Source organism: Vicugna pacos, chromosome 11 (genome assembly GCF_048564905.1).
Source record: "Vicugna pacos chromosome 11, VicPac4, whole genome shotgun sequence".
Classification (NCBI taxonomy): domain Eukaryota; kingdom Metazoa; phylum Chordata; class Mammalia; order Artiodactyla; family Camelidae; genus Vicugna; species Vicugna pacos.
The window spans coordinates 50006207-50032624 of NC_132997.1; the positions used below are offsets into that span (position 1 = coordinate 50006207).

The window sequence follows — 26418 nt, forward strand, 5'->3', positions numbered from 1 at the left end:
CAAGTTGCTCTACTGGTCTGGGCTCCTTTACTTCTTGGTGCTCAGCTCTTGGCTTACACATAGTGAGTGATTTATGAAAAATGCTTATTAATGTTATCATGTCATATACTTTCTATATTTGTCAGGAATGAGAAGATGTAATAAGGATATGATTTTAGGATTTTCTCTTTATCACTGATTTTAAGCATTTTGATTATTATGTGCCTTGAGTATTTCTCAACCTTAGCACTGTTGATGTTTTGGGCAGGATAATTCATTGTGGTGAGGGCTCTTTTGTGCATTATAGAGTGTTTAACGGCCTTCCTGGCCTCTACGCATTAGATGCCAGTTAGCACATGCTCTCCCCTCTCCTAATTGTGACAACCAAAAATGTCTTCAGAAATTGTCTGTTGTCCCCGGAGCAGTAGGAATGGGGAGGAATCATCTCTGGGTGAGAGGTACTAATGCAGTTTTTGGCAGGGATTTGGGGGTTTTTTTGTGTTTGTTTTTTGAGTTTTGGGGGGTTTTGTATTTGGGTTTTTTTGGAGGGTGGGTTTTTTGGCATTATTGTGTGCCTTGATGTAGTGTTCTTCATGTTTCTTGTCTTGGGGTTCTTTGAATTTTTGGATCAGTGAGTTTGCATTTTTCATCAAATTTGGAAAAATTTCAGCTGCTATTTCATCAAGTACTTTGCTTCCTCATCCTCTTCTTTGAGGACTCCAATTACATATCTGTTTTCCTCATGTCAACCCTATAATGTTTGTAGTTTTTTATCCTCATTGAGGCATACAAAGGATTAAAGAACTTGCCTCAAGTCCAACAGTAAGTAGATGATTCAGGGTTTAAACCCAGGCCACCTCAGCATCTGGGCTTCTGTCACTTGCTTTACCGCTGTGGTCACATTTTCAGTGGTGGTAAGACATAACTTCCTGTGGCGCCTCTTCTTTCTCTAAGGCTGGACTGTGAAAGGCTAGTCATAAACTCTGCTGTAGTAAGGAGCAGTTCAAGCACCCATGCAGTCTGAACTTTGTATCACTGCATTGTTTCCTTTATCTAAAAAGCCATGGGGGAAAATAGGCCACAGAAATTACACTGAGATCAGCTCTTTCCCACAGCCAAGTTGCTGCTACTGTGATAGGAAATGAGGTGCTCAGTAAATCAGCTTCCTTGTAGGTAAAAAGGAATCATCACATCTAGATACACTAAGTGATTCCCAAGTCATCTTGCAAAAGGGAATGCAATTCTTTAAACACCAAAAGCTTTGCCAGGAAGTGTCTTGGGAGTAGGGGAAGTGCACTGGCGTATTCATTCATCTGTTACTTTGGTGGGTAACATGGACCATCCTTGAGATTTTTAGTGGAAAACCGGTGAGAGAGTGCGAACAGCATAACTCAAATAATTCAAGACTGTCATATTTCTGATTAGCTGAGGTTTTTTCAAAATTAATAGACTCATTGGTATTCAAGAAATTGCCATCATTTTGAAGAATGTAAACACTGCTCAAATGAATTGACATTTGAAACCTCAAAATACTTTAGAAATTGTGCTATGTTGTCTAAAATAAAATTTGACAACTACATGTAGTAAATCATCTGTTTTATTTCTTGATTTATGATTGCCTTTCCTAAAAATAAAATTAAGAAAGCTGTTTTTCTAAAAAAACATGTTACACAATATAATTCCCCCATTAAATAGAGTTAATTCTTCTTATTCAAACTTTTTAAAAGTTTGATTTTTTTTAGCTAAGTAAGAATTTCTTGGACACACACCCAGAGTAACAACCACCCATTTGGCAGAAATATCTTGTGCTTATAATAAGAGTGGCATAAATTTCTTACTCTAGTCTGTATATACTGAAGATAATGGGCGCCTTCTTCGGCTCACATAAAATTTTAAATGCCTTTTATCCTGTCATACACACACACTTAAACATACACATTTCCTAAACCCCTTTTTTTGCTTTATTTTTTCTCCTTGGCACTTACCACTATTTAACATTCTATGTAATTGATTTCTTTTCTTTTTAAAAAAGAAGGTGAACAATATTATAATTCAACATCTTTGTACATTACAAAGTGACCATCATCGCAAGTCTATTTACATTCATCACCATACAATTGATCCCCTTAACTCATTTCGTCCACTCCCCAGCCCTCTTTCCCTCTGGTAACTACTAATCTGTATGCTGTGTCTACAAGTTTGTTTGTTTGCTTTTTATTTTATTTTTTTATTTTATTTTATTTTTTTTTTAGATTCCACGTAAGAGTGAAATCATGCAGTATTTGTCTTTCTCCATCTAACTTACTTTGCTTAGCATAATACCCTCAAGGTCCATCCAGGTTGTCACCGCTGACAAGATTTCATTCTTTTTTATGGTTAAGTAATGTTCCATCATATACTTATTATATATTATATATATGCTTATACCACATCATCTTTATCCATTCATCCATCAATGGACGCTTAAGTTGTTTCCATGTCATGGCTATTGTAAATAATGCTGATGTGAACATAGGAGTGCATATATCTTTGCAAACCATTTTTCTGGTGTTCTATGAATAAATACCAGAAGTGGATAATTGATTTATTTTGCTAATTGTCCATCTTCCTACCTAGAATGTAACTGCATGATAGTGGTCATAGGTTTGTAATGATACTTACTACAAATTTGTAGTGATATTCACTACAAACATATCTACTGTACATAAAGCATTGTGGCAAAGTAACAAAGCAGGAATATAACTTTTTTAATTGTTTCCAAAAGGAAGTTTGTGAAACAAAAGACTTGGCTTTGCTATTTATACGCTAAATTGAGAACAATTCTTATAGCTGTTGATGTCTTTGGTCTGCAGCCAGTACCAGTGAAGCAAGGGAAACATGTTGTTAAATTAATCTACTTCCAAACAAGCTGTCTTATAACTATAGAATATAATTGTGTATACTTTCTAATAATTATAAGATTTCTGATAATTCAGAAGTCACATATTTGTATCCCCCTCTTATTCCTAATTCATAAATTCTGTTGGTTTATACCTTATTTCTCTGATTGAGTTTGATGGATTAACTTAAAGATTTTTCAGCATGAGCCATAGCATCTGTGTTAAGTAGAATATTAATTATTTATTAAATAACTACTCATTAATAAAATAAATTCTGATTTATTCTAGGCAAGATAAGGAGACTGTTAATAGTTACTGTTATTAAACAATTTCCAAAGAGCCTCTGTTCCTTAAAGTAGGTTAGTAGGAATGGAATGAGGATACAGAAGCATAGCTTATTAATGGCTTATTTCTCTGCACTAACCAACTACAACATTAGCTGATGGTCTTAAATCTTATAATAAAAGTAAGAGACTTTTCTCCCTACCCAGGTGTAGTGAAAGGTCATCAAGAATTTATCTAGAATGCTATATATTATTTATTGATTTGGATTATTCAGTAACTAATGCTAAGATTCACTAGGTTATGATAATATAACTCAGAATCTGGATCTCATCTGTTGACAATTATGAAATACTTTTTTTGTTCTTCATCTTCATATATTTTTTAATTAAAGTTATTAACCCTGTGGGCTAATAACATAAAAACAATTCTAGTTAGCTTGAGGAGGCAATAATAAAATAACTTAAAAGTTGATTATTAAGCATACTTACTATTTGCTATTAATCTTTGAAAAGCCACCAGAAAAATCAAAAGCAAAAAATGCTATGACATGTTCAGTACCTAGGAACAGACCTAATGAAAATCATGCATAAGTCATTGTGTTCTGATTTTGATGACCTCTTTAGATTCAAGCAATCAGTGGAGAAATTTAATTAAGTGGGTTTGCACTGTTTCCAGAATTTGATTTACTGACAATTCAACTACATTCTCATTGTGATGCATGTTTATCACAAATATACAAACCTTTTGAGAAATTACAACAGCATTCAAGTGAAAGTTTGTAATATTTTATTTCTCTTGCCATATTGAAGTCAAGAGCAGATCACAAAGTGTACATGACTTGAAGATAATGGTGCTGATCAGTGCCATTCTGACTAATGAAAATGTTATAGAAGTTATAGATGAAAATAAGGTTTTCAGGTTGAGTGACCTGTTGAAAAATATGGGCAGGGCAACATGCTGAGATCTATCAACAGATTTAAGGCAGTTACAAATCTTTTTTATTGGGACATTGGAGTTGGAGAAGTTATAGAGAAAATTTGGTTTAGCTATTACCTGCGTAATTCTTATGTCGAGGATTATCTGCCCCTGCTTAATTGACATGATGAAGGGGAAGACAAAGCAGATGAAAGCTTATAAAAATGCTTAGAACTTCAGAAATATTAATTTGCAAACTGTAAGGCCAAAAGTATCTCACTGTGTTGTTTATCAGTAGCTTCTTTCTCTAGCATAACCTGTTCTTATGGTTAATTCATTGATTTTATAATGATGCAGCTTCTGTCAAAACTAATAAAATAATATATTTAAATGTATCAGATATTTATGATGTTAAATTCATTTTGAGCCAGAGGTATCTGAAAATACTATGTCATTTCAGTAGCCCCCGCTGTTACTGAAAGTTGAAGCATTTAAATCTTTGTATCAACAACCACACAAGAATTTTAGTTCAAATGAGCAAGAAATAAGTAGTGTTTGTGTTTAACTCTCTCAAATCTGCTTGTGACTATACTAGAAGATTAAAACATTTTGTCTGCAAAAGGAGTTTATCCTTTGGTATCAGTAGCTTGAGATTTGTTCTGAAGGTTCACAAGGCCAAGGGGAGAACAAAGACTAAAGAAGCAAATTGTGGTTTACAACAAAAATAAGACCTAAAGATATTTTGACTGTATCTTGAGGAAGATTTTATAATTTTGCACCCATGAGGGAATCAGTTCTTATTAGCCTTTTCATACTTGTGTTTTATTTGAATTGATCCATTTTCATTTTTTGAAAATTCTAATATTGTAAGAATTTTCATAAAATTCTAATATTGATTTAAAATCTTAATGGAAATCTGGTTGAGAACACATGATTTCTAGAGCTCAACCCTTTCAATGTGAATAGTCAAGATGGAGCTATCATGAATGTTTTCTGTATGCTCTATACTAATGCTGCCACTAAAATTATTATGTCTGCATACACTTTGTCCTCTCTTTAATGGCTTATGTTGGCCTATAAGGCTTTCTGTTACTTTTCCATGGAGTCAGTTCTCTGTGATATGTGAGATTCAGATAGGAACTCTAGAACAGAGACGAGAAAGAGATCTGCCCTTGGTTTTCTGTCTCTGCTCCTTAGACTCTCAGAAAGGACGGCTTTCTTTCTTAGGTCTCATTTATTAATGGGAGGAAATTCATGACACAAGAAAAGTAAACTCCAAAATAGGCTAAATTCTCTGTCTTCTAGATGAATGGATAAAGAAGATGTGGTATATATATACAATGAAATATTATTCAACCACAAAAAAGAATGGAATAATATCACTTGCAGCAATATGCATGGACCTAGAGACTATCATATTAGGTGAAGTAAATCAGACTGAGAAAGACAAATATCATATGATATCACTTATATGTGGAATCTAAAAAAAGAAGATACAAATTCTATCTTTAAACCAAAATCAGACTCACAGACATAGAAAACAAACTATGGTTACCAAAGCGGGAAGGGAAGGGGAGGGATAAATTAGGAGTTTGGGATTAATAGACATACATTACTATATATAAAGTAGATAAACAACAAGGGCCTACTGTATAGCATAGGGAACTATATTCAATTTCTTATAACAACATATAATGGGAAAAAAAATCTGAAAAGAAAAAATATATATGTATGTATATATATAACTGAATTGCTTTGCTGTACACCTGAAACTAACATTGTAAATCAACTACACTTCAATAAAAAATCAAATTAAAAGAAATAAAATAAAATGAATTCCCTGCCTTCTAGAAAGTACCATAACCTACAATATTACTTCTTTTTCTCCCTTCAACTCTTCAAATCAAAACTCCCTTTCTCCTAGTATATCTCAGCTAGGTTTTACTTGTTTTAAACAAACATCAGATTTTTTTTTAAATTTTACATTGAATTGTGAATGAGTTATGATGCCTCATAACAGCTCAAGAGATATTTGTTAGTTCAAAAGAATCTCTTAATTGATGAAGGTTTAGACAGTGAATATGTTATCACTAAATAATATCTTGAAACAGGAACTATGTCATATGGCTGTATACCATAGTACCTAACATTGTATCCTACTAATAGTAGTCATTCCAGAACTATTTGAGTGAAAGGATATTTGGGATGTGGCTTCTCTGGGTCTTTTCTAGGTAGAAAAGTGGCCCAGGCACCCATCCATCTCCATACCCTTGATTACAGTGTCACTTGGACCGCATTTTACCTTTCTGCCAGAGTCTTCCCTTCACTTCCCTAGAACGGATTATAGAAACTTGCCCTCTTATAATTCACCTAACTTCTGTCCTGTCCTCCTCAACTTCTACCCTGTCTTGTTTTTCTTCTGTTGGTAGTTAAGATGGCTCTGTAGGAATTCAGCCCTCAGTAACTGATGTTGTTTGAAAATTTTTGCTGTAGTCTGTGAGTCTCACTTTTTCACATTGTTTGCATCTTTAAAGCTGGACTGGAATCATATGTATCTATCCATCTGTATGTCTGACTTTTCCCTAAAACTCACAAGTTAATAGTGTTTGGTTGTGCTTAGGCTTTATAATGTGTTGCCTACCTGTTCCTGTAATTTAGTTTACAAAATGCTTATTTGTTGTGCTGGAGAATTTGAGGGCGCAAAAGGGAAATCAGGCAAGAAATTGTGGTTGTCATGGAATGGTTTGCCTAATCAGTATCCTTTCTGAAGAAGATATTCAATTCAGTATCTGGCATATAGCAAGTACTTCATGTATATTTGTTTTCTAAGTAAACACCTAAGATTTTTTCTGAATAGTTACTGTAGTATACAAACAAATTTTACATTGCTCCAAGTATCCTTAGTTTCCTGCCTAGTATTTAAAACTGTTTTATAATAATAGGTCTTCTCTATCTATATATACATAATGAAAGCTAGAAAGTTAAATAGCAAATTTTTTCTATTTGAGTACTAAACTGAAAAACAAAATAGCTTTTGGGTGAACACCAAACCAAGTCACATGTAAAGTGGGTCCTTCAAAATGAGCATAAGTTAGGTATCAAATATCCACTCTTTATTAAAGTAGCTAATTGTAAGCATGTATGAATTAAGTTGTATCTTGGCAGGAGTTGTCACTTTGGCTATTATTGAGGACATGAAGTAGAACGAAACCACACAGAATGAACTGGAAGTCAAGCAGATTTTTTTTTTAAGATCTCTGAAGATAGGGGTGGGAAATCTATCACACAAGCATATGCAATTTGAGCATAAAAACAGTAACGTGCCTTTGAAAAAAATATATTTCAAAAAAACAACGGGATCCTTAATACACGGATAAAGCCCTGGCATGCCTTTTAGAATCTGCCTCCCAGGAACTCTCGGGGGATTAAAGCTTTTTGACATCTCTGGCACTGAATACTTTTCCTGTAGCACAAGTGTCAAATAAGAGTGTCAAGAAAGAGGAGTTTAAATGAAAGACTGTTTCTGGCAGCTCTCTGAAGGTCATCCAGTAACTGAAGTTGAGATATAGCGCAAAGATAGGTTATGCACCATGAATTGGGAACGTTAGCTATTTCTTTTCTTCAGGTGTGAAATTTTATTTATAGATATATAGGTATAGATAGGTATGTAGTCATCTAAATTTTATACATAAATATAAACTATTTTAGAATCCAGGCTGAAATGTATTTTCTAGAAAAAATATAAATGAAAGAAGAGCAGTGGTTAGAAGGAATGTGTCTGTACAGATAAATCCTTGCTGAAGGAATTCAGAAACATTTCACAACCTTGAAAAGTTTTAAAACTCAAATTTTTGGCATGTAGAGTTTCATATTATTAGAAAACTTCCCCAGTTGACATTAAATAAATTAAGCTGAGATACAATAAAGAATGAAGAGCTCTCTTTGTAGCCATTGCAGAATCTGTATGTAATGATGGTAAGCTCATAGTAACGGCTCATGTATTTCTTTCATTGTCGTATAACTTTTAAATAAAAGCAAGACTAAATCAATATGAATTTTAAGTCTGTACTGAGAATATACGTTAAATTTCTAAGTGTTTTCCTTATGGTCAGAATCGGTCAGAGTAGAAACACAGGTCTTCTAACCAGATCCTTCTAATTAGTGCTACTAAGAATAGCAATTTAACTCCCTTTCCCCTACCCCATATTCGTGGGGTCCTGTCTACCCTGTGGCTGACTACAGACCTGTAAATGTGTCTAGGATCTATACAAAGTGTAAGCATTGTGATTGTACCTTGCATCTTGGATAGCTTTACCCCTTGGTCTACCCTATAGTTAACTAGCTTAGGCTTGGGCTTCGTCCTCAAAACTGCATGAGGTGAGTAAGTCTTTCCTAAACTAAGATCACTCGCAAAGGTCCAAAGGACTCCAGGAAACTGGGACAAAGGTTAATGTTGATTACCTCTTTCGAAGGGGCAATTAGTTTTTCCTCCTCCCATTGATTGCCAGATCCATAGTGTACCCAAAGCTATTTGTGCATCAGAATTAACTATTGGAATGACACTTAAATTTAATTGACTGTGTAGTGTTGGTGAAGGATAAAACATTAACATGCCTTTTTAGAATCTTGACAGTGTTTCTCAAACACTTTCATAAGTGATTATTACCCTTTGGCCCAGCAGTTGCATTTCTACAAATTTAGGCAAATAAAATGATCACATGTATAATAATATTGATGGTCAAAAAATAGATTGGAAAGAACGCAAATATCAAACAAATGGCTGAACAAATTGCAATAAATCTATGCAGTGAAATTTAGTACAGCACTTAATATGGTGTATGCAATGCAGAGATTTATTAGCATAGAAGATTGTTCACAGTGTATTGATGAGTCAAAATATACATATTGCATGATTCCATTTGGGGAAAAGGAAAAAAATATGTGTGTCTATATGTGTTTGTATTTTTTAAAAAACACTCTGAATATTTGCATTTCTGATCTGTCAGCAAATCCTTTCAGCTTTACTTTGAAATAATCCAGAATCCCACTGTAAAAATCATGTCATTCCTCTGCTTAAAATCCCGCAAATACTCCTGATCTCCTTCGAATTTTAATCTCTCCGAGTAAAAGCCAAAGTCTTTACAGTGGCCTATCAGGTCCCATGTGCTCTCGTACCACCATCCCTTTCAAGGAAACCATAGATATCAGTAGGCACTGGAATTCTCTACACTTTTTCCTTTTTCCTTTGCTTTTTAGCCTTTTTCCTTTTCCTTTTAGACATAGTGAAAAAAGGATAGCTACTCTATTGCTAATTAACAACAATAGTTAAGGATGTTTGGGATGATAGGCATAATTAAGCTTCTCTAAAGGTTTTAAAACTTTTTCCTTTTTTTTAATACTTCTTAAGATTAATTATTTTTTGTGTTTGAAAGTCTGTCTTTCATGTCTAGGTTGACTGGTACTACGGAATTCCAGAAATTCATTTTACTGGTACCTTATAAGTATAAAGAAATAAAAAAAGAAAAGATGTTAGATCTTATAGTGAAAAAATATAGAGGCTTAGAGTACAGTTAAATATATTTATGTACCTAGAATACCTCCATGGGCCAAATACTTTAGATATCTAATCTGTTATTTTGGACCAAATTAGATACATTAACTCTATGAAATCCCTAGACAATTATATAATTAATTGTAGTCTTTCTGTCATTCATCTGTCATGGAGTTGCTTCTAAGATGGGTGAATATGAATTTATGAGAGAAAGGGTATCAGATGCTTCATGTAAAGAAAAGCAATGATGCAAAAATCTAGATTTATAAAGCAGATAAATTAAAAGATAGTTGTTTTCTCCACAGAAGGAGTCACTGCAACGTTTCCTTCAGTAGTTGCTTTTCAAGTATAGGCTAAATGTAAAGTAATATTTAACTGTTTGATTCTAATGAGAAGAAATTGTCTCATAGACTTAAGAGAATAACAAATCATATGTTGGAGCTTATTGCAAAATAGTATATAATTTAACTTGTTTCAGCATCCAGCAGTGAAAATATTCAAAGCAGAGCATTGTTTTATCCTAACACCATTGCTCTCACGGATGGAGTCACCTGTCTTCTTTTATTTTTTTCTGTTTAAAATATTTATTAAACCATTTACATTTAGACTACAATACAGCTTGAAGAAAGCAGAGTGAGTTTTGAATACTTAATTGTTAGGCATTCTATTAATGACTCGATATGCTGCTAGTAGCTAGTGCTTTTTAATAGAATAAAAACAAAACAAAACAGTAGCAATGATAACTTCATGCATCTTGAACCTTATATAAAGCCTAATTCTTTCTTAGAATAGCTAGTCAAATAATTAGGGCCTTAATTATTATACCCTTTTGTTAGTTGGAGAACTGAAATTGGAGAAGTGTCACTTGTTCAAGATGTGTATACATACTACTATGGGACAATCCTATTCTCTGTTATATAACTGAGAGCTATTTTCACTAAAATAGTAGTTTGTAAATTGGGTTGCCAAACTTAGCAAGTGAAAATACAGAACACAAATTGAAATTTAATTTCAGATAAGCAATGGATAATTTTTTTAGTTTAAGTATATATCCTGTGCTGTATTTACAAGCCACAGTCCACAAAACATTAGGAGATCTGCAGAGTCCATTTGTGGACTTCCTTGGTAGGAGGAAGGAGGGTAGGAAAGGCTCAGGGTTTCTTCATCCCTTTCCCCATTCAATCAAAAAGGTTATAAGCCTTTAAATAAGATTTTCTTTAATGAACGTTCTGAATTAAAAAAAAAAAGACTTTATGATTTTTTTTAATACTAGAATGCTTCTTACCTTCACTGTGTGATGAGGTTTGATAGGAAAGAAATAAAAGCTTCAACAGAAATGGACACATAAATTTACTGAGAATCAAATGAAACCTACATTTTATGATTTTAAAGAAATGACTTCAATTTCTGATGATTTGAAAAGAAAAAAAAAACTAATTGTAACCAGAAAGAATATATTTTACAGGTTTATATGCTTGATTATAACCAGGAAGAAACATATTTTATAAATCAACTCAACTCTATTAGAATCAATCAGTATATATATATATACACACACACAGATATACATGATATATGATGTTCTATGTCACATGCGTTTTATGATATATCTATAAATATTGATATAGATTCTCTGTGTATATGATATAGGATGTACCTAAATAAGAATAAAATTTATGTGACCGTGTCACATTCTTTGTATAGAACTATGGCTATTCAAGTAAAGGAAAATCTACTTTCCTTTATTTCTAGCCAAAATAGAGGGTTCTAACAGAACCCTCAAAACAAAACTTAAGTTGCCTACAGTTTTAAAAATAAATCTATTTGGATTCACCTACTGCACATTAGCAGCATAAACCATACATTGTCATCTATTTATCTCTAAGCTTTGAGGAGTTTATTTTTAATTCTTAAAAAACAGCAGACGTAGTGAAGATTTTATCTGAAATCAGACCAAATTATCCTGGTGGTTTGGGCATACTTTAAGTAGTGTTTCCCTTTGGACTCATCTGCTTGATCTCTAGACACATAGTAACACCCTTTAAAATTGACTTATTTCAGTATATAAAATGTATATATAGTGATTTCTGTTTATATTACTATAGCACTACTAATCTGTCAATTTCCATAAAACTATTTCAAGTTAGAATAGGAAACAGAGGTAACTTGACGAAGTTCATATCTATCATCAGGGACAAAAATAGAGTACTTGTGCTTATATTTGCTCTAATCTTTATAGATGTTTATGGGGAAGAGAGGTTCAAAAAATAGAAGGACAGGAGACTAAGAGTGGGACTGTACATCATAAAGAAGTGTCTGTCTCCAGATGTGATGCTGTGTCATATGCAGTCTCTTCCCACGACAGTGTCTGAGCAGCTGCATTACTGAGGCTGAGAATCCAGGTTCCTGAACGTCCCATTCTAATTCTTGATCTCAGGAAGACTTCTTACTTAGAGACTGAGGAGAAGAAAGAATGTGTAGAAAATTTCCACAGATTGCAATAATGAATCTCTCAGCCGTTGAGCCTCTTGAGCTCACTGCTTTCTCACTGCCTCTGGAGGTTACGGGTGAGTCCCTGTTGGATTCTGGCTCTGCAGTTTTTGCCATATGAGTGCCTACACTTTGAACATTTCTTTTTCTGAATTGCATCTGGAAACCCACCAGAGTTGGACTGGATCTGACTTAAAAAACCTGACTGGGTCCGATGTCAGACTCACCTGTCTTCTTGTTTATGAATTCATTAGAAAATCCTTCCCTGGCATTTTATAGGACCAAACCAGCTCATAATGCTGTTTTGTGCCTGGCTCCATAGGCTTTCCAGCGGTGGAACATTAGTTGGACACATAGATTGAAGCCCTTAGATCTGTACCAAGACAAATTGGGAGGAAAATACTGGTCTTTGGTGAAATGTAAGAGTAGCCTAAAAATCCTCCACCTTCTAGGAATTTCTGCATCCAAATAAATTATTTTTTCCCTTTGTTATGCAAAGGGAACACCAGCACACATGCAACTAGTACTATGTAGTCTAAATGTAATCTAAAATATGGTCTAGTGGGGAAACTCAGGCAGAAAAGCTGAAAAATTACCCAGTCCCCATCCTCATGCTATTTAGCAGAAGAGGGTGCTTGGTTGGGTCAGATGCAGCTGGAGCATGTCATGGAGAGGACCCTAAGAAAAAGACGCTGTCCCCATGACTCTTCCTATAATTTTAGGGATGGGAGATAAGGAACATCCAGGAGACTGTGTAACTGGTTGACAAAGTGGTCTTGTTAGAAAGAGGGAGCTTCCACTCCACTTCTTAGCCTCTTCTTCCATTGAGCTAATTCAGACCTACAAAGCCAGCTTTTTGCTAAGCTACCAAAGAAACATCTCTATTTGTCTTGCCTCTTTCTTTCTTTCTTTCTTTTCTTTCTTTCTTTCTTTTTCTTTCTTTCTTTCTTTTCTTTCTTTTCTTTCTTTTCTTTCTTTCTTTCTCTTTCTCTTTCTTTCTTTCTCTCTTTCTTTCTCTCTCTTCCTTCCTTCCTTCCTTTTCTTTCTTTCTTTTTTCTTTCTTTCTTTCTTTCTTTCTTTCTCTCTCTCTTTCTTTCTCTCTTTCTCTCTCTTTCTTTCTTTCTTTCTTCCTCTTTCTTTCTCCCTTTCTTTCTTTCTCTCTTTCTCCCTTTCTTTCTTTCTCTCTTTCTCTCTCTCTCTCCCTTCCTTCCTTTCTTTCTTTCCTTCCTTTCTTTCTTTTCTCTCTTTCTTTCTTTCTTCCTTCCTTTCTTTCTTTCTTTTTTCTTTTCTTTTCTCTTTCTTTCTCTTTCTTTCTTTCTTTCTTTCTTTCTTTCTTTCTTTCTTTCTTTCTTTCTTTTCTTTCTTTCTTCCTTTCTTCCTTTCTTCCCTTCTTCCTTTCTTCCTTCTTTCTTTTCTTTTCTTTTCTTTCTCTCTTTCTCTTTCTTTTTATCCAAAATGTGTTTATTCGGATGGTTTCCCATTCATCTTGACTCAGGGTGCTTTTAGGGCTGCTTCCGTCTGAAGGAAAATCGTTCTGTAAGCCTTGCTTTTCCTCCTGTAGGCTGGCAGAGGACACTAGAGCAACCAACACACAAAACTACTGTTTGTGCATGGCTAAAGACGGTGGTAATTTTATAGCATCCTGGGAATTTCACATCCATAGAATAGGAATTGGGGCTCTGCACCAGGTGCTGCTTCTTGTGTTTTCTCTTCTTCTCTTCTGGAGAAGGATGAAGGAGATCCTTTGCAACAGGCATGTTCTTGTGGGGAGGTCATCACTGCCAGAAAGGCGCCTCACCCTTTATTTCAAAAAGCAAAGTTACCTTTCTCATAATCCAATAAATTTAGGTTAAAAAAGGAGAATCCTCAGATTAAATGAATTCACACTAAATTATAAATGACCCCTAAATTCCCATAACAGTTCTAGAAGTATTTTCAAGAAGATGCTTGCAAGTCCACATGATTCCCTAAATGGTGAGGTTCATGCATTGGACGTGGTGGTAGTGTAATAAAATCTTTGCAAATAGGAAGGCGACATGATGTTGAAATCCCAGAAACTTGTTTAAAGGTGAATGGCAACCCAGTAGTGGATTCACTAGAGTGAGAGTCCCACTTTGTAATATCATAAAGATGACAGAATAGGAGGCCCCAGTCTCTGTCCTCCCACCAAGATTGGCAGTTTACTATCTACAAGCAAAAACACCTCTGGAATAGCTCTGGAGTTCATAAGAAACTTCATGAACACTTATAGCTGTAATAATTTATTAATGAATACACACTATTAAAAGATTAATATATTGTGAAATAAAGAACATTAAAATGTTGAGGGGGATAGAAATTTTATATGCAATCAAAATTATCAGATTAAAATAGACTTACATTATACTGTATAGCACAGGGAAATATAGGCAATATCTTGCGGTAGCTCACAGCGAAAAAAAAATGTGACAATGAATATATGTATGTACATGTATAACTGAAAACTTGTGCTCTACACTGGAAGTTGACACAGCATTGTAAAATGACTATAACTCAATAAAAAAGTTTTTTAAAAATATTTTTTAAAAAAGACTGTTATAGCTATAAGATGTTTCAAGTAAGCCTCATGGTAACTGCAAAATAAAGTAGGTACACACAAGATAAAGAGAAAGGAATCAGTCACTACAGAAAGTCATAAATTTACAAAAGAAGACAATAAGGTGGAAAGAAAGAACAAAAGAACTACAAAAAAATTAACAAAGTAATACTAAGTCTTTACCAATAAATGGATTAAATCTTCAATCAAAAAGTGCAAAGTTGCTGAATGGATTAAAAAACAAGATCCAATTATATGATGCCTATAAGAGATTCACTTCAGCTAAAGTGAACACATAGACTCAAAGTGCAGGAATGCAAAAAGATATTTCTCACAAATGAAAACCAGAAGAGAGCAGGAGTAGCTATACTTAGATCAGATAAAATAGACTTTAAGTGAAAAATGAGAGCAAAGGATAAAGAAGGTCATTATATAATGATAAAAGGGTTAATTCATCAAGAGGATATATAACAATTCAAATATGCACAAACTCACCTTCAGCATACCTAAGTATATTAAGCAAATATATACAGATCTGAAGGGATTAATTGACAACACAGTAATAGTAAGGGACTTCAGTATCTCACTTTCAACAATGGATAGATCATCCAGAGAGAAAATCAATATGGAAGCATTGAACTTGAACTATACTTGAGATGAAATGGACCTAACAGACATTTACAAAACATTCCATCCAAAAGTACAATATACATTCTCAGATGCACATGGGCATATTCCAGAGTAGATCATATATTAGGTCACAAAACAAATGTCAGCAAATTTTTAAAGATTGAACTCATATCAAGTAAGTTTTCTGACTGCAGTGGTAAGAAACCAGAAATCAATAACAGGAGGACATTTGGGAAATGCACAAATATGTGGAAATTAAACAACACACTCCTGAACAACCAGTAAGTCAAAGATGAAATCAAAAGGGAAGTCAAGAAATATCTTGAAACAAATGAAAATGGAAACAATATATCAAAACTTATGGGATGCTAAAGAAAAAAAAAACAAAAAAAACCCAAAAACTTACGGGATGCTGCAGAAGCAGTGCCAAAAGAGAAGCTTGTTGTGATCAATGCAAATGTTAAGAAAAAAGAAAGATATGAAAGAAACCACCTAGCTTACACCTCTAGAACTAGAAGAACAGGAACAAACTAAGCCCAAATTAGCAGACGGAAGGAAGTTACAAAGATTGGAAAAGATATAATTAAAAAATTCAGTGAAACTGAGAGTTGGTTTTTTGAAAAGATGACTTAATAGACAGTCCTTTGCTAGATGAAGGGGGTAAAGAGAGGTGATTCAAATAAAATTATAAATGAAAGAGGTGGCATTACAAATGAACCACAGAAATACAAAAGGATCATAAGAGACTACAGTGAACAGTTACACACCAACAAGTTGGACAACCTAGAAGAAACGGATAGATTCCTAGAAACATGTGACATATTAAATTTGAATCATGAAGAGGTAGAAAATTTGAACAGACCAATAACAAATAAGGAGACAGAATCAGTAATTCAAAACTCCCCACAAAGAAAAGCCTGGGACCAGATGTCTCCATGGGTGAATTCTACCAGATAGTTAAAGAAAAATTAATATAATTTTCTCATAATTTTTAAAACATTTGAAGGGAACACTTCCAAACTAATTTTATGAAGCCAGTGTTACCCTAAACCAAAGCTAATAGGAATACTACCAGGAAAGAAAACCACAGACCAATATCCCTGATGAATATGTTTGCAAAAATTCTCAACAAGAATATTAGCAAACAAAACTCAACAACACATTGAAAGATCATACACCATGATCAAGTGGGATTTATCCCTGGAATGCAAGGGTGATCCAACATACCCAAATCAGTCAGTGTGATACACAAATTAACAGAATGGAAGACAAAAATCATGATCGTCTCAATAAATGCAGAAAAAATATTTGACAAAATTCAACATCCTTTCATGATAAAAGCTCAGCAAATTGAGGATCAAAGGAATATACTTCAACATAATAAAGAGCATATATGATAGACCCACAGCTAACGTCCTAAGGGTAAAAGAATGAAAGCTTTCCCTCTAAGATCAGAAACAAGACAAGATTGCTCACTCTTACCACTTTTATTCAACATAGTACAGAAAGTCCCAACCAGAGAAGTTAGGCAAGAAAAAGAAGAGGCATCTAAATAGGAAAGGAAGGAGTAAAATTGTCTCTCCTTGCTAAGAACTGATATTGTATATAGAAATCCTTAAGAGTCCACCAATAAAACTGTTAGAGCTAATCAACAAAGTATGTAAACTTTCAAGGCACAAAATCAACATACAAAAATCAGTTGCGTTTCTACACACTAACAATGAATTAGCTGAAAAAGAAATAAAACAATCCCATTTACAGTAACATCAAAAATAATGAAATACTTAGGAATAACTTAACCAAGGAAATGAAAGAGCTATACACTAAAAACTATAAGACATTGAGGAAAGAGATTGAAGAAGGCATAGATAGATGGAAAGATATCCCATGTTCATGGATCAGAAGCATTAATATTGTTAAAATATCCCTACCTGCCAAAGCCATGCACAGACTTAATGCAATTCCTATCAAAATTTCAGTTGCATTTTTCACAGAAATAGAAACATTAATATTAAAATTTATACGGAACTACGGAAGACCCAGAATAGCTAAAGCAATCTTGAGAAAGAACAAAGCTGGAGGCATCATGCTTCCTGATTAAAAACTACAATACAAAGCTATGTAATCAAAACAGTATGGTACTGGCATAAAAAGAGACACAAAGGTAATGAAAATACAGCATATATATATATATATATATATATATATGTGTATGTATTCATATACATGACATGTATTTAAAGGAAATATATATCATATATGAAAATATATGTGACAAATAAAGTATTATATGTAATGTAATATATAAAATGGAATATTATTCAGCCATAAAGAGAAAGAAATCCTGACACTTAAAATAACATGAATGGACCTTGAAGCCATAAAATGACATTTAAAAAAGACAAATGCATTATTATCTCACTTAACATGGAATTTAAAAACATCAAACTCAGACACAGAGGGTAGAATGGTGGTTGCCAGGGGCTGAGAAGCAGGAGATACAGAAAGATGTTGGCTAAGGGCTATAAACTTTCAGTTATAAGATAAGTTCCAGGACCTAAGGTCCAGCATAGTGACTATAGTTATCAGTACTGTATTGTATACATAAATCTTGCTATGAGAGTAGCGCTTTAATGTTCTCACCATAACAGCAACAAAATGGTAGTTATGTGAAGTGAAAGGTGTGTTAATTAACCTTATTGTGGTAAACACTACAGTATCTCAATAGAGCTGGGAAAAAATGGATAAAGGACTTGATATTTCATACCTTTTTAAATTACTTACTGAACTTGACAGATAAAACAAACTCTAAAACTTGCTTTCCTCTAATATTTTTCTTAGCATTATGATCTACTTACTGTCAAAATCCAAAGAAAAATTTGGGAGATAAAACTGATTGGTCTTTTCCTTGCATCTTGGTCAGCAAGTAATACATAAAAACACCTCAACATAATAAAGGCCATATATGACAAACCTACAGCCACCATCATTCTCAGTGGTGAAAAACTGAAAGCATTTCCTCTGAGATCAAGAACAAGACAAGGATGTTCACACTCGCCACTCCTATTCAACATAATATTGGAAGTCCAAGCCACTGCAATCAGATTAAAAAAAAAAGAAAGAAACATAACCCAAATTGGAGAGGAAGAGGTAAAAATGTCACTGTTTGCAGATGACTTGATATTATGTATAGAAAGTTCTAAAAATGCCACCAAAAAAACTATTAGAACTAATAGATGAATTCAGTTAAGTTGCAGGATATAAAATTAACATACAGAATTCTATTGCATTTCTATACACTAACCATGAACTATCAGAAACAGAATTTTTTTAAATCCCATTTGCAGTTGTACCAAAGAGAATAAAATACCTAGGAATAAATCTAACTAAGGAAGTAAAAGGAAGACCTTAGATAAGACCTTAAATAGCCAAAGCAATCTTGAGAAAGAACAACAAAGCTGGGGGTATCATGCTCCCTCAAACTATACTATGAAGCCACAGTAACCAAAACATGGTACTGAAACAAAAACAGACACATAGATCAATGGAACAGAATAGAGAGCCCAGAAATGAATCCACACTTATTTGGTCAATTAATCTATGACAAAGGAGACAAGATTATACAATGGGGAAAAAACAGTCTCTTCAATAAATGATGTTGAGAAAACTGTACAACTACGTGCAAAAGAATCAAACTGGACTGCTTTCTCATACCATATACAAAAATAAACTCAACATGGATTAAAGACTTGGATGTAAGACCTGAAACCATAAAACTCCTAGAAGAAAACATAGGCAATACGCTTTTTGACATCAGTCTGAGCAATATTTTTTTGGATCTGTCTCCTCAGATGAGAAACAAAAGCAAAAATTAATGAATGGGACTATATCAAAATAATAAGCTTTTGTACAGCAAAGGAATATCAACAAAATAAAAAGGTCACATAATAAATGGAAGAAGTTATTTGCAAATGATATATTGGATAAGGGGTTAATATACAAAATATACAAAGAACTCATAAAACTCAGCAACATAAAAACAAACAACCCAATTTAAAAATGGGCAGAGCACCTGGATAGACATACAGATGGCCAACAGATACATGAAAAGTTGCTCAAAATCACTGATTATCAGGGAAATGCAAATCAAAACCACAATGAGATATCATTTCACACGTGTCAGATTGGCTATTATCAAAAAGATAAGAAATAAGTGTTGGTAAGGATGTGCAGAAAAAGGAACTGTTGGTGGGAATGTAAATTGGTACAGTCGCTATGGGAAACAATATGGAGTTTCCTCAAAAAATTAAAAAAGAAACTACCATACGATCCAGCAATTCCACTTCTGGGTATTTTTCCAAAGAAACAGAAACACTAATTTGAAAAGATAATATGCACCCTTACGTTCATTGCAGCATTATTCACAATAGCCAAGATATAGAAGCAACCTAAATACCCATTGGTAGATGAATGGATAAAGATGTCGTGTGTATGTATATACATACAATGGAATATTGCTCAAACATAAAAAATAATGAAATCTTGTCATTTGTGACAGTGTGGATAGACCTAGAAGGTATTATACTAAGTGAAACAAGTCAGACAAAAACACCAATACCATATAAGTTCACTTATATATGGAATCCAAAAAACAAACATGAAACAGAAACTGAATCAAATAGATACAGAGAACAGCAGATGGTTGCCAGAGGGAAGGGGCTGGGGGAATGAATGAAATAGGTGAGGGAAATGAAAAGGTACAGACTTCTAGTTACAAAATAAATGAGTCATAGGGATGAAATGTATGCCATGAGGAATATAGTCAATATAATATCTTTGCATGATGCTGGATGATAACTAGACTTACCGTTAGCAAATGCAAGTTTGTGTACCCAACACACAGTGAGGCCAAACTAACGAAATGTCAGAGTTTGGAGTAGAGGAAGGTTTATTGCAGGACCAAGCAAGGAGAACGAGTGGCTTGTGCTCAAAAAACCTGAACACTCCAATGGTTTGGGGGGAGAAGTTTTTATAGGCAAAATTTGGGGTGAGGGCTTCAGGATTTGTGACTTTCTTCTGACTGGTTAGTGGTGAGGTTATAGGGCAGTGTTCCAGGAATCTTGTGATTAACCTGATGTTACCATCCTCTGCCTGGATGGGGGACTTAATTCTTGCAGAAGAACTCAAAGATACTGTTATGTATATTCCTTCAGGAGGAATCAGGACCTTGCTCCATGCTGCACTTTTATTTGACTGCTTCTTCCTTGTTTCTGCATTCCCTCCCTTCCCTGATTGGCAACTGTTTAAATCTGCCCTTTGAAGCTCAGGGAAGGTCAAGGAAGCTGAGTGATGCCTATTTCCTACAAATAAGAAATGGGGGACAAAGAAAGGATTTGTATCTGGGAGGACCCTGGAGGGTCCTGTTCTGTTTCATTATCATGGTGATCATTTTGTAATGTATAGAAATATTGAATTACAATGTTCTGTAACAGGAACTAACATAGTGTTGTAGGTCAATTATACTTAAAAAACAAAGACAAAAACCAAACAAACAAATGAACTTAGAAAGAACTCATGAAAAAGATCAGATTTGTGGTTACAAGAGGCAAAGGGTGGAAGGGTGGCAGGAGGGGAAATTGGATGAAGGTAGTAGTCCATAGGTGCAAACTTCCAGTTGTAAGATAAATAAGTACTAGAGATATGATGTATAACGTGATTAATATAATTAACACTGCTATTTTTTTATGAAAATTGCTAATAGTAAATCCTGCGTTCTCATCACAAAGGAAAAATACTGTTTTCTTTTTCTTTACTTTGTATTCGTATAAGATGATGGATATTCACTAAACTTACTGTGGTGATCATTTCATGATGTATGTATGAAGTCAGATCATCATGCTGTCTGTAATGCCTTCAACTTATGCATTGCTATATGCCAATTATATCTCAGTCAAACTGGAAGGGAAAAAACCACATGTTATTAACTTCTATGTGTAATGAGTATTATCTCCCTCAAAATAGTTTTCTTCCCTTCCCATAATTTTGTCCCACCTGACACACACCATTTAGTCAATAACTGAAACCAAGTTTGCATACTAAATCAAAAAAAGTCATCATTCTTCAATTTCCAGAATTGTTTCAGCCAATCTTAGTTTTATGAGTCCCCACCCCCAGCCCCCAAGGGACTTAGAAACAGGACTTCCCAGTTGTATTTATGTACTCCACCTCTCCCAAATATATCTATTATTTATCTTATAACTGCACGTGTTACTGTTATTAGTAGTTCTGAAAGTTTTGGGTACACTTTCTTAAGAGTTTTAGGAAGATATTTATATTTATATAATCTTCAAATAATATAATTGTTTCTTTTTTCTAACGTGTGCTTTATTTAATTTCATTATATATTTGCTTTGACTAGAACTTTCAAAATAATATCAGTCATAGTGAGCATCCCCACTTTGTTTATTATGTTAAAATAAATGTATTTGGCATATTTCAAGTAAGTATATTGTGAATCTTCATGTCAGATAAATATTCTTTACCATATTGAGTAAGTTCTTTTTTCTCAAAAAAAGAAGATTATTAGGAATACTTTTTAAATCTTGTCAAATGCTTTTTCAGTATCTAGCCTAATGATTAAAGTTGCTTTATTCCTGTGACCTGGTTTTATTGCATTATAGTAATAAAAAATCCTGCATTTGCAGTTTCTTTTTTTAACATACGTTTATTATTTGTGTGTGTGTGTTTGTATGCCAACTAATATGTCTTTCTAAATTTCCCTGGAACGTTTAGCAAAATACATGTAGTCTCTGTTTACAAGAAAGCAGTATTCAATGTATGTCTATTAAATTGAACTTGTGGTTTTTATTATATAAAGTCTCCATGGCATCATTAAATTTTCTGCAAAATATGTCAAAGGCTTAGATATTACAGTAATTTTTGTAATTTCTCCTTTATATCTAATATCTTGTTATATATTTTGATGCAATGCTGTCCTTTACACAAAGATGTATAATAGATTTTTATTATGGATGATACTTATGAATAATATGAAAGTAGTATTTGTTCTTGATCCTTCTGCTTTTAGTTCATTTCTGTCTCATTAATATTACCACCTTTGCTTTCTTCCTATTTTATTTTCTTGCATTTCCTCTTATTTTTTATCTTTCTATATTGTTTTCAATATATTTCTTATAACTGGAATAGCTAGATCCAATCTGAGAGCATTTTCTTCTAATAGCAGAGTTCAATTCATTTAACTTTGTTGTGATTTATTTTTTCTTACTTCTATCACCTTATATCTTGTTTTATATACTTTCTTGACAGGTTTTTTTTTCTTTTAAGTTTTTGCTTTACTCTTTGGGTTTTTCTCCCAAATAATTTTAATGCTCTCCTATTCGTGGTAGCCTTTAATTTTAATATATGTTTGTATATATAGCTATGGGTCTTGAGGGGTGCGACATGGCTTTTTTATCCAGGAGGAAGTCATCCATTTCTTTTGATGTCTTCCATTGGAAGTCTAGAAATTTAGCTTCCTTTTACTTTCTCTTCTCAATTTTTACATTTTTAATCTGGCATCCTTTATTCCAAGTCATTTTTTAAACATTTTACTTTTTTATATTTTATAAATATATTTTATATATTCATATATATAATTTTTATACATTTATATATTTTCTCTTTCAAGGAGTATTTCTTATACTTCATTATTTTATAACCATTTTTGTATAATAGCTAAGCATGGCACATGCTCTGGTAGACTGTCTGGATTTGAATCATGGTTCTTTGACTCTGGGCACACTATACCTTCATTTCCTCTTCTTTAACAGAGAATGGGTATAATAGTACAATGTCACAAAGTTCTTGGGAGGATTAAATAATTCATATAAAGTGCCTGACACACAGTAGACATTTAACAGATGCCACATGCCATGATTATTTTATTAATAATCATTATTTAAGCTTAACTCTTCTACTGATTTTATTGCTCACTTAATTTATTGCTTACTTCTTAATTGATCTCATCTTCCCTGTCTTTATTTCTTTTTTTTTAATATTTATTATTGATTTATAATCATTTCCTGTCTTTATTTCTTTATTTTGATTGATTTTTGTTCTTCTTGTTGGCTAAAGAATTTCCTCAACCAGGGACTGGCAAACTTTTTCTTAAAAGGCAAGATAAATATTTTCGGCTGGCAAGCCATAAGGTCTCTGTCACAGCTAGTCAGCTCTGCCCTTGTAGCTCAAAAGCAGCTATGGATAATACATAAGCGAATGGCTAGCCAGCTGGTCATAGTTTACCAGTTCTTGCTCAGGACTTCTGTTACTGATTTTTGTGGAATTTTATTAGGAAGTATTTGTGGATTATACAGTTTCAGAGTCCTCCCACGTCTGAGACTATCTTCTGTTGCTGATGTAGTGAATGATGACTTGATTTATATGTAATTTTTCAATTACAGTTGTTTGCCCTCTGGATTCTATAGAACTTGCTCTGTAGTATTCAAGTGTTGTGGTGAGTTATGCTAGAACCTAACACTTCCTTCTTTTTGATAACTTTTTTTCCCTCCTGGATGGTTGAAGATCTCTTTTTCTTTATCCTTGGCATTTGTCATTTCTCCAGGGGAGGTTTTTTTTTTTTTTCAGCTATTTCAGATCACCTTAATTGTCTTTTTTCTCCCACTGAGGAAATTTTCTAGATACTATATTCCAAAAATTGGCAATAAAAATGTCTTATCATTTTATCATTTCAAATTGCGTGTCACATGGGAAACCAGATATTTTAAGTGGTAGAATGTTCACTCTTTTGTATTATATAGTTTGGTCCCCTTGAACTTCAGTTTAATGGGAGCATACAGTTGCACAGCCACAGAAAATATATTCAGGGAACAGTCTTATTGACTTACCCTTGTGTGAGCATATTAAATCACTAAATGGTTAGAAACTGAAGTTTGTAGCATAGTCAAAAAGTTATTGTGAAACATGCTGCACAACCAACAGATAAAACCTTGATTTTAACTTCTTTCGTAACACAGTGTCTTCTATAACCAGTTATAGTCTGTGGATTTTTTTTTTATTTGCCATTTCAGATCTTGCATTTCAAGAATAATAATTTGCCTGATTTCAGAGCAGAATGCCTTAGTTATTCTCATCTCTGTTGACTTCAGATGGCTAGATTTAATAGTGGATATTTTGGTCAGGAGATAATTCTGTAAGACAAAGATAAGAGCAAGCCTCACTATGGGAAGTGTATAGAAGCAGGAAGTGTAATTGTTAAATTTTGGAGCCACTGATACGAATCCATGCTATACCTTGTTTCACATAAATATGCCTTTGTACAAAGTTAACCGCATATAAAAATTAAATGTAAAGTATGTAGTTTCATAAAAAGAAATCTTTCTCTGTGTTGTGATTGTCTTTTATCATTTTTTAGGTCTTCTATGTTTTTCACATATTTGCAGTCCTTTTATTAGCTATGGTGTTAACCTGGCATTTATCATGAAACCTGGTACTAGAAAGTGCTGAAAAGGCTAACAGATTGTCGAAGAGTACCTGTAAAATAGTTACTAACAGAAATTAAATCAGACTTACAAGGCAGCTAAGTCATGAAAATAAAGTTGATCTGCTGTTGTTGCTTAAATATGTTTTTTAAAAAATCCTTAGGATATTTTCCTTTTATTTAGTACCCTTCTTCTGAAGCTACATCATCCGAGGGAAATGCTTTAGTACAACTACAACGCATCATACCTTAGGAGCTTTCTCTCTCTACTGTGTAAAAAGCGCAGAAAGAATTCTTCCAGACAGCACCAGGCCATCATACTTGAAGAATTCAGAAGAATTGAGAGAGGGGTACTTCTTTGAAATCTAATCTTGTAGGTTTTTCTCCCCCTTCCCCCAAGCCTAACGTGAGAAAAGAAGACACTAAGCCCTCATGTAAGAAAAATACTAGTCTATTAGTCTGAAAAGGAGTCCTGTTGTTAATAGAAAGGATGAGTTATTCCAGAATTAACTATATTTGGGAGACTGCATTAATGGGAGGCATTGGCCGTCTAAAGTACCCCCAGAGGGCTATTAGGATATTGAAGTTCTGGAAGTTCTGAGAAACCTTTAGTAGAGATACAACAATAAGTTTTTATGTATTCATAGGTGAAGAGTCAGTTACATTTTTATTTCTCTAGAAAATCAAACTAGGACAGTTTGTAAAAGCTACAAAGAATTAGATTTGGGCTCTGCATGAGAAAAAAGCTTAATTAGAATGGTCAACAATGGTTAGACCTCAGAAGTGGTGACCTTCCTCTCAGAAATAAGTAGAGGCCTTGTGTTGATCCCTACAAATTCAGTAGGCAGGTTCTTCATGGAATAGAGGTTCATCATATTCTAAAGTTTTTTCCTGAGACTTCTTTGATATTGCATATTAATTACCTCATTTATCCTATGCATCATTTTAAAACAGGAACAGTAGAGGTAGGAGTTTTGTGGTAGGAGAATCAAACTGACAAAAAATAAGACACTTGTTTAGAGTCTAACCTATTCATTTTTTGTAGTTGTTGTTATTCTGTCAGTACTACCAAAAAGAATTTAAGGCATACTGACTTACTATGTTGTTGGAAGAGCCAGAATTAGAGCCCAAGTCTTGTGCATTTTCTATTAAAGAAAAATAAGTGAAACAGTCATGAAAATCTTGAGACATCTAGTGTTGTTGCTATCTGATTATTTAACTTACTACCCATAGGAAAAATGTGGATTTTTTTCTTGTTACTAAAGCAACATAGAAAAATCTGCTGTGCTTCGAACAACAGTCTAGAATTGTTATAGCTGTTGTCATTATTGTCAATAACAGAATCGTATAAAAATGTTTGGTTCTTAACTAGAAAAGATCTAACATATCTCCATTATTTGTAGCAAACACTATCATGGAATTCTTAGTGAAAGATGTATGGTAATGAACTTTATAGAATCTCATTGTTTTAATGATCCAACATATTTTATGATCATTTCGGAAAGCTCTGTACAGAAAGTAGATTATGCTGTTAACCTGGAGAGGGGGGTGGGGCAGGGCTTCACCATTGACTCTTTAAGTAGCCTGAAATTCAAAAGAATTTCTCTTGGTACTTTTC

At 33.7% G+C, this 26418-nt stretch overlaps 2 protein-coding genes across 4 annotated transcripts in view; one reads left to right on the forward strand and one right to left on the reverse strand.

Moving 5' to 3' along the window:
• MICU1 (mitochondrial calcium uptake 1) overlaps positions 1 to 26418 on the forward strand; it is a 191805-nt gene that overhangs the window by 93421 nt on the left and 71966 nt on the right. The gene's annotated exons all lie outside the window — the stretch shown is intronic.
• On the reverse strand, positions 13558 to 14243 carry LOC102525965 (small ribosomal subunit protein eS27-like). The gene has a single exon (XM_015246651.3). It carries the CDS (start codon positions 13854 to 13856, stop codon positions 13602 to 13604), a length of 255 nt encoding a protein of 84 aa, XP_015102137.1. The 5' UTR covers positions 13857 to 14243; the 3' UTR covers positions 13558 to 13601.